Here is an 18311-nt window from a genome sequence, read left to right as displayed (position 1 = left end):
CCTTTCCTGAAGTGGAACAGGAAGGAGCGCTCTAAATCCTACAGAATCTCCCTACCCCCTAAAAAACCCTGTTGTAACCGAAGATACCAATATTCATTGAGGTCTCAGGAAAAACAGGCTGCTGCATATTGGGGCATTTTGGCTCTGTGGTACATGACATGATGAGGGTTGACAGATAGTTTCACAAAAAATACCGAACATGACAGGAAAAAAAATTGTTTGAGCAAATAAACCAACAACACATCAACCAAAGTTGTTGAGCAAAAAAACCCAACAACAAACAAACGCACAACAAAATACCAGACACCCAGCAACCCTAAAGGTGATTTAGCAGGCTGGAGTAGAGAAGAGACAGCTTAGAGAGGCTTCCCTACTTTATGCCAGGTAGCTTTGCAATGTAGAGAGCTTTGTGGAATAGCAACAGCGTGGGTAGCACTCACCCCCGACAGAAGGCCCACACAGAGCCTACACGTCACCTAAATCCCACAGGGTTTATGTGGGATTAAAGTGGTGTCTGCATAGGCCCTGTATGGGCCATCTGCCCAGGGTGAATGTCCCCCTGTGAGATCTATATAAAGAGAGAAAACACGGAACATGTTAAGTCTGGGCAAATGATCTCAGGTCTAATCCAGCAAAGCATTTGAGCATGAATTGAACTTGGAGCACATGAGTAGTCCAGGAAAACAACCTGACTGGTCACGGACTTAAAGTGAAACATGCGCTTAAGTACTTTGCTGGGTTGGAGCCTTAATTGCTAGAGTTAAAACATGTCCTGCTAAATCTGCAAATAATAGAATTTAGGGCATGGCTACATGGACACACTCAAAAAAATAAAGTCAAATTAACGGAAGGTGAGCTTTAACTGTACATTGTAGTCTTCAGTTAATGCAGCTTAACGTTCCCAGAGTGTCTCAAGGTAGATATAACCTTTCAGAGCTATGATATCCTACCATGTATCAACGCTTTTGCCAGGAGTCCATTAAGTATTGGCACTGACATAATGGTGGTTCATAACACAGAACAGGCAGTCCTCAGAGCAACAACATATTTAAGCTGTAACAAAAGACAGGACTATGCAGCACTTTAAATACTAAAAAGATGGTTTATTAGGTGATGAGCTTTCGTGAGCCAGACCCACTTCCTCAGATCAAATTGTGGAAGAAAATTGGCATGGCCATATATACCAAAGGGATACAATAAAAAAAAGTGAACACATAAAATAGACAAATCAGATTTTAGAACAAAATCTATTTTATATGTGTTCACTTTTTTTGATTGTATCCCTTTGGTATATATGGGCATGACAATTTTCTTCCACAATTTGATCTGAGGAAGTGGGTCTGGCCCACAAAAGCTCATCACCTAATAAACCATCTTGTTAGTCTTTAAAGTACTGCATAGTCCTGTTTTTTGTTTCAGCAAAACCAGACTAACACAGCTACATCTCTATTAATATTTAAGCTGTATCTACATTGGGAACTGAACGACAAAGCTTTTGTTGTTCAGAGGTGTTAAAATGACCTCTCCTCCCCCTCCATAAAAGACAAAAATTTTGCTGACAACAGATGCGGGAATGAACAGATTTTTGTCAGCAGGCACACTCTTCTGCCAAAAAAACTAATGCCGCTCGTGGGGAGTGGAAGTATTTTGTTGGCAAAAGAGCTGACAAATAGCAGCTACCCTGCCTAATTTTTAGCGACACAGCTTTGTCACTAAAAGCTGCCTTGTGTAGACAAAACCTAAGGGTGTGTCTAGACTACAGGGTTTTTTGAAAAAAACGTCCCCTGCGTCTAGATTGCCGCTGCGTTCTTTCAAAAGTAAATCGAAAGAACATGGCAGTTTTTTAAATCATGGAAAACCTCATTTTACGAGGAATAATGCCTTTTTTCGAAAGTGCTCTTTCAAAAAAAGGTGCTATGTGATGCAAACTGTGCTTTTTCAAAAGAGAGCATCCAGACTACCTGGGTAGTGATCCACTTTTTCAAAAGCACTGGTTGTAGTCTAGATGCTCTCTTTTGAAAGAGGCTTTTTCGAAAGAGGCTTGTAGTCGAGATATACCCATAGTGACCATTTGTCATGTAAGTTGCTGCAGGCTGTGAGGAGCCTACACAACCCAGCCCAAAGTTCTGAGAGAGGCTGCAGGGGATATTTACAGACCATATATGAGAGCATGCATCTTACAAAGTGTGTGTAATACTGTGACCCTGCTTAGTTGTAAGCAGGCAGGCTTGAACCTGAAAACGTTGGAGCTTAATGGCTAAGTCTCAAGTGCCTGAGCTAAAACACCAGCTGCTTCTAGCCACTGCTGCAGCAGGCTCACCACTTTCTCAAGCCACTATCAAAGAGTGACGAAGTGCTACGGTGGGTGGGCGTGGGATGAACATGGCTCATAAAAAGCTCCACAAAGCTAATCTGACTTGAGGTGACCCTCACTCTTATTAGTCTGACACCTCACCTGGGCATTTCCTCCTCCTCCCTCGCAGCACTTAGCCACCTTCATCATGGACAAGAGTGAAGCCATTGTGACGGTGGACGACGCCATCAGGAAACTGATGCTGCTCAATTCTAAAGAGAAGATCTGGGCCCAGGAGATGCTGCTGCAAGTGAATGACAAGTCCATCCGACTGCTAGACTGCGAGTCACAGGTAGGTCATGAACTTTCTCCTCCAGGGCAAGGTTAACAGGCTACATTCAACCGGTGCCTCTTTCCAGCTGGTTACACGTTTACACAAATACACGATTTTTAACATCCCTAATACACACACACACACACACACACACACGACAGTCCTGCCCCAAAAGGTATACAAGCTAAATAGCCAAGCCAAAGCGTGTGAGAAAAGCTTCGTTTTCTCCTGTTTAATAACAGGGAACGGAGGCACAGACACGTGTGCCCAAGGTTACCCAGGGACAGGGAGCGAGTGGCGAAGCCAAAAATAGAGCCCAGCTGTCCCAGCTCCCAGACCAGTGCTTTAACCACAACAGCATCCTTCCTCCTGGTGCCCCCCACCCACCCCCATTTGCAGGTGTTGACGCAAGCCCAACACTGCTGCAGGCAGCGCATGGCAGGAGGACGGCCTCTGTAGCGCCAGTATCAATGTGCTGTACTGCAGCCTGTGCACTGGGACCACGTCCCCGGGAAGCAACACGGGAAACTCCCTCTCCTCCTAGTTGGTCCTTCATTCCCAGGATCATTCGTCCTCTCCACACTCTGGCGGGACGGCCTTCAGGCTGAGACACAGAACTGCAGGGACAGACTGCAGGGCTGCACCTGCCCGGGGAGGTCTCCTCCTCCCTGCATGAGGCATTGTAGGGGCCAGCCCGATGTTAGTTCAGCACCACTCCTGTTTGTGCAACTTGCTCCCCGTTGTGTTGCAGGAGGAGCTGGAGGACTTTCCCCTGCCCACAGTCCAGCACTGCCAAACCGTGCTGAATCAGATGCGCTACTCCTCCGTCCTCCTGCTGGTGTGCCAGGACAGCGAGCAGCACAAGCCCGACATTCACTTCTTCAACTGCGACGAGGTGGAGGTGAGCAGGGAGGGAAAGCGAGAGGGGAGAGGGGCTAGAGGGTCAAACCTTCCAGCTGCTTCGGCTTGTCAAGAGGGGAAAAACCCCACCCAGAACTGTGTGTGCAAATGAATGTGCAAGCCACCACGTGCAGGAGGAGCGAATGCAGACTGGCTGCATTGACGCACAATCTGCACACACATCTCCTGGGCTGGCTTCAAGAAGGGGTGCAAAGCGGTGATTAGTGCCATGCGAAAGCAGTTTGCGTAGGACGTTGCCTTCCACTCTACCCTGTCTAATATGGTTTTCAAACTTCAGGTCACGATCCAGTTCTGGGTGGTGGAAGTCGGGCACTGGGTCTCGTTGCTGAAGGGGGATCAGGTGACCAGTGGGGGAGCTAAGGCAGCTTCCTGACACCACAGACTGCGTTGCACCCTAGAAGTGGCTGGCAACAGGCCCAGCTCCTAGGTGGAGAGAAGAGCCCCGCACACTCACCCTGCCCTGAGCACTAGCTCCGCACACCCATTGCCTGGGAACCTGCTTCTAGGGTGCAGCATGGTCTGCAGTCCCAAGAGAGACAGGAATCTAACTTAGCACCCCTGCTGCACCGCTGACCAAGAGCCACTCAGTCCTCCCACTGCCCTGACACCCACCCAAAACCAGAGCCCCCTCCTATACCCCAAAGGTCTCATCCTCTGCCCCACCCGAGAGCCCCCACTCTAGTCACATTATGTTGGCTTGTGGGCATCAACAATTTTCTTCAACTGGGTCAGGAGAAAAAAAGTTTGAAAACCACTGGGCTAGGACCAGCAACATTTCACCAGTGTACGAATTACAGCAGCAGTTCTTCCCAGTGCTCCTGTTAGCTGGCAGGACTGGTGAGCATTCTGCTGGCGTTAATGGTAACGCCAGTTACTGCTACTGGAGCCCCCCTTCAGAGTCACAGTGGTGCTAAGTGGTGTAGTCCCATTCAAGTCAACTGGACCTCAAGAGAATTATGACCATACCTCTGGGATAGTAAAACTGGGGGGGGGTTCCCTGCATTCCTGTCCATTCTGGCCCCGCAATCCTCCTTTCTCTTCCAGAGAGCCAGTAGGCAGCTCGGTGGCTTTGTCATCAGGCACACTGTCAGGAGAGCTGCCAGAAAGCTCTCTCCTTAGCTACACTGAGAATTCAGCCTTACCAAGACTGCAGCTGCCAGCGAGCAGCAGCAGCGCCTTCAGCGTAAACTCAGTTTACTCCCTGGCAACGCGATTTATATCCCACTTCCAGACCAAAGGGCAATTCACCAGAGGAAGTACATAACTACTCTAGGGTGCGTCTACACAGCAACACGTACCTCAAAATAAGCTACGCAATTTGAGCTACGCAAATTGCATAGCTTATTTCAAAATTTATCGCTATTCTGCTTACTTTCTTACAGGAATACTGCTTACAGGAATTCGGAACAAGAAGCCCGTTATTTCAAATTCATTTTGAAATAACAGGCTTCTTGTGTAGACAGAGCATAATGTTATTTCAGAATAATGGGCATTATTCTGAAATAACTCTGCTGTGTAGACAAACCCCTAGGGGTTTGCACCCACACCAGTGGCTGAAATCCTAGGACGGGGTCAGCAACCTTTTCAAACCAAAGAGCCAAACTACATGAAATCAGAACAAGTGGTCAACAAAGAGCCATATAAGAATGCTCATTTGCATGCTTGAAAATATACAACTTAATATTATTGATAACTGACATGATGGTAAATGAAACATTGTATTCACAGATTTTATTTAATGGCACTTTTGCTGCTGCATCTTTTCGCACATTTCTTTCAAGTTTACATCACAACTGGTCAAATCCAGCTTCATGCATGCATTCAGCCTGTCTTCTGGCAGTCTTATGGCAAGGGGCTGGGGATGTGGGGCTGCAGGAGTCTGGATTGAGGTGTATGAGGGGCTCAGGGCAGGAAAATGGGGTGTATGATGGACTCAAGGCACAGTGCAGGAGTGTGGGGGGGGGGTTCAAGAGTGTTATGGCAGGGGGCTGGGAATGTGGGGGTGCAGGAGTCTGGGTTGGGTAAATGAGGGGCTCAGGGCAGGAGGTGTGGGTGTATAAGAGATAAGGCTACCCCTGAAGGTAGGGCGGTGGCATGAATCCTCCAGTGGCCTAATGTACCAGTTCCCAAACTTTTTGATACCAAGGACCGGCAAACCCATTCACAAACTTTTGGTGGACCGGCAACATTCTATTTGCATATTTAAATATTGATTATGTCAATATTCAATATGTAAATATATGTGAGGACAAGCTCCTTTCGCCTACACCAGCATCCTACACAGAGAGAGGCAAGGGGAATACTACACAAACTGCTAAGTGATGAGCTCACTTGTAGTGCAATGTAATGAGTACACAGCCAGTGATTTGCCCAGTTCATTCAAGCAAAGCCTTCATGAGATCACTGTTTTGTGTTTGAGGCGGAGATGGTCCACGAGGACATCGAAAGTGCTCTCGCCGATCACAAGCAGGGCAAGAAGATACGGCCGCAGACGCTCAAGTAAGTGCCACAGGTGGATAGGTTCCCAAAGTGCATGGAGGAAACAAATGCCCCTTGCTCCCGTTGACGACATAGAAAACAGAACACAAAGACAGACAGGCCCACCCTGAGTCCGTGTGCGTCCAGAGACAGGGATGTGAGGTTAGGGGTAAGGCCAAATCAGAGTTGGAATTGGCCGTGAAATCTTGCCCACTATCCTTGGGAGATTTTATCCATGTCTGAATGAGAGTGGGGAAAACAGGCTCCCTTCTGGTTGGGATCTAACCCAGAAACGAGACTAAAATGGGCGGTTCAAATCCAGCAATTCAGGTTTAACACACACACACACACACACACACACACACACACACACGGCCATTAAAAAAAAAAAAACACACTCGCAAAGGGCTTTGAATTAGATGCTCTGCTTTAGGCCCATCTATAATTAAAAGGGTAGGACAATACAGGTAAAAGGCTAGGCAAGCTGATTCAATTCCATTGGAAATTTACAGCTAATCTGAATTCCGTCCTTATTTCTCACTCACAGTTCATCTGTCACCACTGAGAACAGCCTCTCTCCATTCTCTTTGGAACCTCCCTTCAAGTAGTAGAAGGCTGCTATCAAATCCCCCCTCACTCTTCTCTTCTGCAGACTAAACAAGCCCAAATCCCACAGCCTGTCCTCATAGGTCATGTGCTTCAACCCCCAAAGCATTTTTGTCACCTCCATTGGACTCTCTCCAATGAGTCCACAACTTTTCCATAGTGGGGGGGGGGGGGCCCAGAATTGGATGCAATACTCCAGATGTGGCCTCCCCCAGTGCCAAATAAAGAGGCTCCTCAGAGGTTCCATTCAAATCCCATTTGGTAACTCTCAGAGCAATACCCTTTGGTGACTCACGAGTGACATTCTTGCTGCTGTGACACAGTAGGGGGCTCTAGTTCATTCTCTGCTCCACACGAGGAATCCCACCTAACATCAAATTATTCTGCTGCATCGGGACACCAGCCAACTGCCCCCCACACCAATATCAGTCAGCCTATACTGACAGCACGGCCCCTATAGCTCAAACAGGAGGGAATTCAATGTAATCAGTTAACATCCAATGTTCTTTTACTTATAGAAATGTACCACAAATGCACATGGCAATGGGTTCTTTTAAGACATTGTTATATTGCAAACTCCAAATGCTAATTAAAATGGGAGGAGATGTGAAGAGTAGCACAGGTGCCAGCAAAGTGCTTTACACCAGATTGGTTAGCATTTCTCACACCATGGAAGCCCTAGTAAATGAAATGAAAGAGCTGCATACATCTGATGCAGAAGGCCAGATTGACTCACACCCATTCAGGGAGGTGCTGTGTCTCCCTCTAATAGTGGCTGGGCCATAAATGAGAATGAAGGAGTGGGGTCTTTTAGCTCAAGCGGTAGAGGTTCAAGATCCAGACATATTAGGTGTGATCCTCACTGCTGATGGACTATCCAGGGGTGTGACATTGCACAAGAGTGAATTTTAGCTTAAATAAAATAGCACAGATTGAGTTTCCTTTCCCTGCTCCGGCGAACAGGAAAGGCTGCTATTGGTGGTAGGATGAATTGCTTATGGGTTCTTTCTCCTGCAGAATAAACCAAGAGAAAATAAAGCAACGACAATCTATACTCCCGCCGCCTCAAGGGCCCGCTCCTATCCCTATTCAGCATGAGACGCGAGGCTCGCCGATGAACAGCAGGAACAGGGTGGCACCCCCTCCACAGCACAACGAACCAGGTACTGGAGACCTTCTGTGGCTGTGTAATTGGGGTGTATGACTGATGCAAACAGTGACACAAGCTGACTCCCTTCCTGGACTTCTAGAACTGCCCTGAATCCATTTTAGCTCCGACAGCATCATAACACAAGAAAGCAAATATCACTTCACAGTGATGCAAAGTGGTTACTGTAGATCAATGTTCTCAATTGGCGTGCCGTGGAACCCCAGGGTTCCGCAAAGTGAAAGCAAGGGTTCCATGAAGAACCCTTCTTAAAGAGACAGAGCCGTGACAGGGCCTTTTTTTTTCGCTCAACAAAACACAATGGGGGCCTTTGTTTTTTAAGGCAACTCTAGCTAACTGTGCTTGTGTACCTAGAATTTGTGGGGTGTGCTGATTGAACCATAGCAGCGCTTTGATTGGATGCAGAGGGAGCACCCGGCTCTCACAGTCAATATTGTGTTCAATCAGCACGCACCTCCTTTCATGTGCCCTTGCTTTGCGTGTGTCACTTTAGTAATACTGGTAGGAAAGAAAAAAAACTTCATGGACGGAAACTAGAGGAATCTGGAAATCTGGCGCATGGGCAACAGTAAATACAAATGTCTTGTGGGCTACAAATAAACCCCGTTGGGCTGCAAGATGCCCACCTCTCGGTTTGAGCCTTAACACCAGAGCACGCTTCCTTCAATAGTCCTAATATTTTGTTTCACTTTGATCAGAAAGGCATTTATTTTTCCTCCCAGAAAGAAGTTCCCAATTTCTTTCTTTGAAAAAGATTTGGCAAGAAAAAATGGCCAATATATTTTATGCACCTTTATTTTGACCACATGAGTTGCCAACACTATAGGGCATGTCTACACTCAGGAATTATTTCAAACTAACTCCACTCATTTTGAAATAACAAGGCGAGCATCCACACTACCAAACCTTCTATTTCGAAATAATAATTCTTGCTTGTGAAGAGGAATAAACTTATTTTTAAATAGTTATTTGGGGAATTATTTCAAAATAACTTATTTCAAAATAACCTGGTAGTGTAGACATAGCCTATAAGGTTAGCATTCTACCTGCTCTTTTGCTAGACTTAAGAAAGGCTAATGTAACGAAGCAACAATGAGAAACTCCAAATACATGGAATCATAGAAATGTAGGGCTAGAAAGGACCTTGAAGTCCGACAGTCCATCTCCCCATGTGCTGAGACAGAACTGGGTAAACCTCGTCCAACCACTTCTTAAAAACCCCAGTGACAGGAATTCTACAACCTCGCTTGAAAGCCTATTCCAGTGATTAGCTATCCTTAGAGTGAGAAAGCTTTTCCTAGTACCTAGCCTACCCCCTTGCTGCAGACTAAGCCAATTACTTCATACCCCACTTTTAGAGGACATGGAGAACAATTGATCACAGTTCTCTTTATAACAGCCCTCACCCCAGGTTTCTTTTCTCAAGACTAAATATACCCTTTATTTTTAACCATTCCTCAGATTTTCCAAATCTTTTATCATCTTTGTTGTTGTCCAATTTATAGAGCCCTGCAAATAAATGTATATCCACAGCTCCTTTTTGTGGATACTGATTGTGCATCTAGAACTGTGCAAATCCACAGATATCTGCTTTATATCCGTGAGTATCTGCATTTGCAGATGTGGATATCCACGGATCATTTTTGTAGATGCAGGTATAGATACCAATTTTGTGTTGTCCAAAATGGGACATAACAAGTAAAGCAGGACAATTACCTCCCATGTCTTATATGTGACACTCCTTTTCAGACATCCCAAAATATTTGCCATTTTCACAATTGCATCACATTGTTGATTCATATTCAGTCTGTAACCCACTATAACCCTCAGATCCTTTCTTCAAGGGTACTTGGCCAGTTATCCCCCATTTTGTAGCTGAGTATTTGAGTTTTCTTCCTAAATGTACTACTTTTCACTTGTCTTTATTGAATTTCATCTTGCTGAATTCAGTCCAATTTATCAAGATCCCAAGGAGAGGAAATAGTCTTTCCTAAGCATGGGTAGTAAAGGACAAACAGCTTCTTTGTAGAGAAACACTATTTTAGAATCAGCTTTGCTAGTGAAAATAATATGCAGCTTGACAGAAGATAGAAATGTGATATTTTAAGCATTTTGATGTGCACTCAATATATACTGGATTTAGTGTATCTAGTTCCTGGATTCAGAAACATTTCCAGGACATAAAGGAAAATAATGTTTATTATTTGCATTATTGCAGCACCTAGCAGCTCCAATCAATATCAGCGTCTCATTGTGGCAGATGTTGTATAAACAGTCTCTGAGGCCAGGCCTACACTAGACCAGCAGTTCGGCTTAAGGTATGCAACTCCAGCTACGTAAAATATATAGCTGGAGTTGGCTTATCTTAAGCCAACCATGGTGGCATTCCCAGAGAGGGAGGCCAATGGGAACAAACACTCCTATCTACTCCCCTTCATCCTCACAAAAAGAGGAGTACAGCCGGTCGTAAGCATGGGTTCGTAAGCACAGGTCGCGTTCGTAACTTAGGGACCGCTTTTACGACCACTTAATGGGAGGTTTGTCCATAAATGCAAACGGTCATAAATCGACCATTCGTAACTCGGGGACTGGCTGTACCAGATGCCAGTGGGGGCACCCTCTGAGCTTGATTTGACAAGTCTCAACTAGACTCGCTAAATTGAACTCTGGATCACAGCCAGGGCCAGCACACAATATTTTGGCACCTGAGGATGGGAGCTCAAATGACGCCCCCCATGCCACCTTTTCTCCTGCCTGCCTGTTATGTCTCTTGTGCCCTTCTTCCTCCAGCACAGAACTCCACCATCTCTGTGTATCTAGAGCAGAGAGAATATATATGCACCAGCAGCAGAAACAATTTTCTACACTCTGGGTCCTAGTGGTGCCCCCACCCCCCCACAGTCTGGCACCTGAGGCGGCCGCCTCAGCTCGCCTCATGGTAAGGCCAGCCCTGATCACAGCAGTGATCTTCCTTTTAGTGTAGACAAGGCCTAGAGACAGTACCTGCCCCAGAGATCTTTACAATTTAAATAGAGCAGACGGAACAAGAAATCAATACTATCTCCATTAGATGGTAATGCAATAGGTCTTTTCCAGCTTCTGTTTCAGTGATACTAAGTGATCATGATCTATGTTTACCTGCTCTCTCAGAACCAAACAGGCAAGTTACACTCTTGGATGATTTAGTTGGTACTGGTGCCTCAGCATATGCACAAAAACATAGACCTTACAAATATGGCCCCCATGAGCAGTACGTCTCCATCACGATGCTGTTACATTTTCATTTGCACAGCAATGCTATCATCACAGAGAGCACTCTGCTTAGCATTCACAAATCAAGATCTTATACGTATGAGCAAGCTGGAGCTGACAATTCACATGGCTTGATGTTGCTGTTCCATAGAAACCAAGCAGCACACGACCAGAAAATACCATCCAAGGTATAGCTTAAACAGAGGTTGCCATTCACCCTTCCAATCACCCAATCTGATCCATCTTCCATTCCAGAGAGCACAGTGATATACCCAACACATAATCTTTTATTATGCAACATTTCTCATCTAGCTGACTTCATCCTGGTAATGTGACTCCTCCCAGTTATGTCCCCTTCGCTTCTCCAGGTGTAATCCTCCACTATGGGACTGGATGAATAGCCCGTTGTGCAGATATCAGTCTTGCAATGAGCCCTGTGCAGGTGGATTAAGTCAGTGTGGGCAGCGGTCTGTTCATGTAGAGATCAGTGACATCAATGGGGCCTGAAACTGTACAGATCAGGAACTCATTACAAACTGGCCAACATGCTTCCTGGCTGACCACCATGCACAAACAGGCATGGCCCACCGTCCTAAATAGTCAACATTGGCCAGAGAGAGAAGACTTTGGAATATGTGGGCATCTGACTTCTTCTGGGACAGTCTCTTTCAATGGGACTTCATAAAATGCCAAGGAAAATTTTTCTGCCATTCATCGTGTAGTTGGCATGAAACTGGTTTTTCCTTCTCCCCCCATCTAATATTCATGATGTACCAAGTCCCATTAATAGGCTCTGAAGGGCACTTTGTGGTATTTTATCTCTGGTTCCATACATTGCTTCCTTTCTTATTTTTCTCACACAGCTCACATTAAGAAGCTTGGTATTTCCTCTCCAGCTACAAGCACAGCTGTGTCTGCACTCTCCCAGCCTACCTATACTTTCATGTTTCCATGTGGTCAGACTGGGACCATTCCATGGCTATCTGGATTACAGTCACTAGCTGTACCCACACAGTAGTCAAATGTATGTCATGTTCATAGAGGAGGACAAAACTGTGCTCCTTCTCCAAAAAGCCAAGCTCTGGCCTCTCAACTGCAGCAGGATCTTCAACAGCTGTAATTAGGATTTTATGCAACATAGGCTATGGCCAGCAGAGGGCAAGACAGTCACACTTGAACAGGTCTGCCAGTCTATCCACCCAAAGACAGTGTCGTAGACCATTAGACAATACTGGGTCTAATAGGTAATAGGTCTCCCCTCAACATTGTTGTTGATTATTTGGATCTGAAATCCATTATGCATTTTAAGAGTTAAGTTTCTTGTATTTTTATAGGCAACACTTCTACATCATCATCATAAAATGGGCCAGACCAACACACCCTTAACTCTGCTCTTCCTAGTATGCTTCAAATGCTTTATGAAATTCTCTAATCTGTTAACTACATCAACAGGGCTGTTACTATTTACATTTACAGACTGTGTCCAGATAAAATGGGATAGCACAATACTTTGAATGTAGATCCTTACTTAGGCTTTGTCTCCACAATGTGGTGGACTGATGCTGCAGTGATCAATCCATTGGTGGTTGATTTATCGTGTCTGCTTAGACACAATAAATCAAGCTCCAAGTGCTCTCCTATTGACTCCAGTACTCCACCAAGATGAGAAAAGCAGTCGGAGTCGACAGGAGAGTAGCCCCCTCCGACCTTACCTGCTGAAGTTGTGTAGCATAGATTGATGGGGGTGACAGAGATTAGTGTAGACAAGTCCTGTGTCTTTTCCTCATTAACATGTAGTTCAGTGCTTTCTCTAGAACATCTGTCCAAACTAGTCACTTAATCCCCTCAATTAGGAAAGATATGCAAGCAATTTTTGTGGTTCTTTGCCAAACAATCTCCCAACATTCCCAAATTGTATATTCTGGTGCACTGTCTGAGCTCCTGCAGCACTTACCTGAAAACGTAGCCATTATTCTTCTAACAAAAAGCCGACCCAGAAACTGCATATTCTGAAATATTGATTTGCCATTGACCAGTCCATCATTTGAAAGCCTTGTTTTTATTTACTCCAGGCTGAGCGTATGCAAATTAAATAGAATTACATTTTGAGAGAGCACATACACATTTGCACACAGCTCCTCTGATCTTTGTTCAAGCATGTATAATGTATCAGTCAAGGAGAAATCCAGGGACACTGGGACTAGCTTTTGCATTGATTTGTGTCTTTTATTTGCTTTTCTTCAGCCTGACCATGTATTTTTGATCTTTTGCCCATGTGACAGTAGAAGCTTCTGCTGATAGATGGCATGTATGTGTATTTCTGTCAACCCTGACCTAGCAGTGTATCTGATGGTCTCAGGTTGTACTGCTTAGAGGTGTCAATAGACTGCAAGTCAGAGCTCCAGAAGGTCAGCCTAGCACCACTGAAGTCAATGAAGCTACAGCTGAGGATCTGGCACTGTACATTGTTTACAGAAGCTAATCACTAACTGGGTGTCCTTTATAGGGATTCCTGCTCTATTTGCATTTGTAAGCTGACAACAAATCAATACACAGCGCAGGAACAGCCTGAGGCTGGCTGTAGCAGCTGGTGCCCTAGGCGGGGTGGTGCAATCGGCGCCCCTGCCTGCACGGCCATCAATGGCCGTGACATCATCACGGGGTGCCCCGTGATGTTATCATCGGGCGCCCAGGCCAGCAGCACCCTAAGCAGCTGCCTAGCTCGCCTAGGCTCATGGGCCGCGCCTGTAACAGGCATTGCAGCAGGTGTTACAACTCTGAAGGGTTTAATTAGCAACGTTAATCTCCTCCTAGCTGAATGTTCTCTGCATTCTCACAGATTGTTGTAACCTATCTTAAGGAGCATGATGCCTTTATTAGCTGTTGGGAGGGCACCCCTGATTTCATCCTTGTGATTGTGAACAGCTACCTATTTGCTTCCTTGGCAGAATTCGAACGACGTAGCTCCAGCTCCCAGGAGCATGAAGAATCCCGAGCGATCTTAGCACAGAAGATTGAAAAAGAAACGGTGGGTAGCTGGAGCTAGGCATCCGTAACAGGCAAAGAGACATGGGCAGAAAGGGAACAATTCATGGACAAACTAGGTGCAATGTAATCGTTTAAAACTGGCACCAAGCTCCTTCTCCCTCCAGAAGAGATGAGCAAGAGGGAAGACGATGCATAGATTGTGCCATTTGTAGTTGCCTTACTCCCTGAGTAGCTCTAATTTCAATGGGACTTTTCATAGAGTTAGGTACTAACTTCTTATGGAAAAGGAGTGCCCTGGTTAAGTCCAGAGATGCTATTCATGAAGTTTATTGTTTCCAGTTCCATGCAATCCCATTCACAGATGGGCACAAATGGGTGCAGCAGAAAAGCCTAAACAGAATTCTCTGCCTGGAAATCATTCTGTTGGAAAAAGCTCAGTTCCACTGTATTTCATGTCTCGACTGCAAGGAAGTGATCCCTAAGCCCTGGGACTGAGGCTCTGGTGGAAGTTATGCTTCAGAACTTGGACACCTAAGTTTGATGCTCTTGTGTCTTGGGCTCAGCATTTTTGTCTCTTTGCTCCATTCACAGCAAATCCTGAATTGCACCCTGGACGACATTGAGGTGTTTGTGGCCCGGCTTCAGAAAGCGGCAGAGGCATTCAAACAGCTGAACCAACGGAAGAAAGGGAAGAAGAGCAAGAAGAAAGCACCTGCAGGTACAGTCCCATCAACCAGTACAATACGCAAGTGGGTAAACAATAGAGCGGAGTTAATGATTTGCCGGGGAATCAAAGCAGCCACAAATTGATGTCACCCTGAAACCTTCGAGTTCAGGTTCAAGGACATATCAATACATACTACATCATTATGCCTGCAGCTTAGCAAGCCCTGCTTCTGGGGAACCCATTCCCAGAGCACAGCAAAGGTTGCAGCATGGAGAAACCATGTTCATGTATGTGCTGCACTGCCAGGGCTCCTGAAATCCAGTGAGCCTAGCATCCCCTTGGAATTAAACCCCATGACTTTAATTTGTTTGGAAATGTATGAGCATGCTGTGCTCAAATAATTTTTCTTCCCAACCTCTTTTCAGAGGGGATGCTGACTCTTAGAGCAAAACCGCCAACGGAGGCCGAGTTCATTGACTGCTTCCAGAAAATCAAGCTGGCTCTCAATCTCCTGGTAAGACACAAATGTTTTTTGTTCATTTTCGGTGCTGCACGAAGAGTGCTGTATGCCCGTGCTGTACACCTACAGAACACAACACTTATGCAGGTACATTGGAAAACAACTGTGAGCTCTCAAAACCATCATAAAATAATGCTGAAGCACCCTGCTTTATTTCCTCCTGCTTATTTTACCGCATGGGTTGGGTGGGATATATTCTAGATGACTACATCACAGTCACTTGTTGACAAAATGCTGGTTAAGGCTTTTATGAACCATTTCTAGAGGCAGGTTTTTACAAGGTAAAAAGATGGACAGTCCAGGTGCAAAAATATTGTTACTGTTTTTGACCCAAGGTTCTACTCAAAGTTCAGCCTTGAAGGTAGTTCTGGTAGGGAGGAGAACTGAAGGATGGAGTCTGGAAACTTTGAGGCACTCATGTTTATTAAAAAGAACATACAAAGTCTGATTCCCAGAAAACAGGAAGCGACAAAGAATAGAAGACTGTGTCCTTGCTCACAGCACCAAACTTTTGGCATGTGCCTATCCCTTCCCCCCATGGTGCTCTCTCTGTTTTTCCCAGCTACGTGCTGCTTGGTAGGTTGCGGTCTCTGTCTTGCTTCTCCATCCACACATGCACATCCTTACTTGTGGCAGGACAGTACAGTTGTCTTTCAGAGCTATATTAAATGAAGGGTGGAGATCACAACAGTTTAAATGAGTTTTTAATCCAGCCCTCAAGCATCTGCACCTATTTACAGGCCTCCACCTGTGTGAGCAGCATTATCATAGCTGTGCATGCAAGTAGGCTATTAGACATCTAGATACTCCTTTGTGCACACGTCAGTATTCTTGCACATATACTTCCACTTGCTGCCTTTACAAATCTGACCAGTTCTGCAATCTTTTTACTTCTCTGTTTAGATAGGGGGCAGAAAAGAAAAGAGATTGTAAATCGGAAAAAAAAGAACCATTGTGCTTTAAAATGATTCACATCGGACACTTTACATATAGCATTGCTTTGTATAAGCTCCTAAAATACTTGCCCATGTGAAGTCCATAGATAACTGAGCACACCCATGCTTCTGTTTTGTTTCCCTTCCCCCCCAAAAAAGCTTTAACTCTTACTTTCCATTTCTCTTCTGCCCTGTTAAAAATAGTAGAGCAAAGTACTGTACTACCAAGCATGAAGATGGACCAAATACTCTTGATTCTGTTTCATTAAACACATTAAAAAAGCAGCGTGATGGCTCTGTTTGAGTTAATTCTGTCAAGTCATAGCTCTCTGACCAAGCTTGCCCAAAAGCAGCAGATTTAACAAGACTAGTTTTAAGGAAGTTATCTGCAGAGAAACCACAGACTGTAAACAAGTCTTGGGAAACAAGCAGACCAACTTCAGACATTTCTACTGCAACTGAATAATAATGCACATTCCCCCACCATGGTGTCAGAGCTGGCAACACCAGCAAACTCCACCATTCTTCTGCCTTGTGATTGTTACTCACAGGGAAGAGACCTGGGGCAGGCAAACTCTTATAGGATAACTATCTCCAAAGGCCAGATTATGAACCCCACCACAAAGCTCACATTGTGCATTCAGAGCAGCAAGTGTCTTTAAAAACTGCCATAAATAGGTGGCCAAGGATTCACCAAAAAATGCAGGAGTCTTTAGTTGACATGGCTAGATTGACCCCCAGTCCTTTCTTATTCCCTCAGCCAGCAGGGGCTGGGGAAGGATGGTGACAGAAGAGACAGGGTCAGCTGAGGCAGAATTCCTCTCCCACTTTGTGGCCTAATCTTGTAGGCAGGGGAAGAGCAAAGGTAGCTCTAAACCTCCTGATTCTGGGCTACAGAAGGTGAGGACTCAGGTTAGGAAAAATGGGGTGTAATTACATGAAGCAAAATGTAGGCTGAATAGTTAGGTTTGCCAGATGGTTTAACCAAAAATATCGAACACCCTCTGCCCCCCCCCCCAAAAAAAACACCATTGAGGAAAAAAAGGGGGAACAAGACCAAAGCTGTTGATCAAGAAAAAAAGACCCGACAGTTATTAAGCAAAGCAAAGCAAAAAAAAAAAAAAAAAACCACTCAACCAGCATGGCCCCTTTAAAGCCTTTGGGGTTTTTTTTTGGGCTGGTGGCCATTTTGTTTTCTTACTGTGTGTGCGCAGAACCAGGTAAGTGGGGAGGAGGAAGGATTAGGGGGTGGGAGCTGAAGGGGGGGCCTGGGAGGGATCTGGGGGCCCAGTTTCTGAGTGTGGTAGGGTTGCCAGGTGTCTGGTAGTTTCACCTCCTGTCAGGGAAAAAAAATCAGAAAATACCAGACATTTTAGGTGTTCAGTATTTTCTGGATTTTTTTTACTGGACAGGAGGCGAAAATACCAGACTGTCCAAGTTAATACCAGACACCTGGAAACCCTCGGGGCCAGACTACAAGTTCTGTGGGACTGGGAAATGATTACCAAAGGGAAAGTGATAGAAGTACCATCTCCTGAGTCATTTTAAAAAGTGGTCTCTGGACTGGAGGATATTGTCAGGAACGGTCCTGCACCAGTTCTGTGGGGGACCTTGTCTTTTCCATTGCTCTTTTTTCCTGACTCTTCAGAGAAGAATCACTATTTGCGCACACACAGCTTTTCTTTTGGACTCTGAAAGACACAATGTTGCCTCACTGGAGGAAAAATAATACCAGAAGCACAGAGATGTTCCAGTTAGAATGTAAACTCTTTTGGGCCAGAGGCAGCTGTTAGACATTTCTACAGTGCTTAGCACAGAGGGGTAGTATGTCTTCGTGTGACTGCAGTACAAATAATTAATATAAAACCAACAACATTAGACTAGAGCTGGCTGCGAGAGGGTTTTCCCATAAAATATTTGTTCCCATCTAAAAAAAGGGGGGAGGGAGAGTCATGTTAGCCACACTTCATTTTTAATCAAACTTTCTGTTTTGATAAATGTGGTGTTTTTTTGGCAAAATAAAGTCCATTTAATGGAAAGCCTTTTTCTGTTGAAAAACATATTTTAGTGGAAGATTTACAACCAGTCTCTTTGGAAAGTTAATATGGTGACTTTAGAACTTTGTCCTAGATAAAACACAGCTGTTGCA

At 45.1% G+C, this 18311-nt stretch overlaps 1 protein-coding gene across 4 annotated transcripts in view; it reads left to right on the top strand.

Annotated features, from left to right (window-relative positions):
* The window catches only part of EPS8L2 (EPS8 signaling adaptor L2), a 114574-nt gene that overhangs the window by 73314 nt on the left and 22949 nt on the right, over positions 1-18311 (top strand). For all 4 annotated transcript variants that reach the window (XM_006124878.5, XM_006124875.5, XM_006124877.5 and 1 more), the window contains 7 exons: positions 2484-2645; positions 3379-3528; positions 5968-6047; positions 7650-7795; positions 14001-14080; positions 14632-14758; positions 15133-15221. In XM_006124878.5, coding sequence (XP_006124940.3) covers positions 2484-2645; positions 3379-3528; positions 5968-6047; positions 7650-7795; positions 14001-14080; positions 14632-14758; positions 15133-15221 — 834 coding nt within the window. The remainder of the gene's footprint in view (positions 1-2483; positions 2646-3378; positions 3529-5967; positions 6048-7649; positions 7796-14000; positions 14081-14631; positions 14759-15132; positions 15222-18311) is intronic.

The sequence above is a fragment of the Pelodiscus sinensis genome, chromosome 5 (assembly GCF_052426305.1).
Source record: "Pelodiscus sinensis isolate ZL-2025 chromosome 5, ASM5242630v1, whole genome shotgun sequence".
Classification (NCBI taxonomy): Eukaryota; Metazoa; Chordata; order Testudines; family Trionychidae; genus Pelodiscus; species Pelodiscus sinensis.
This window is presented reverse-complemented; position numbering and strand designations above follow the sequence as displayed.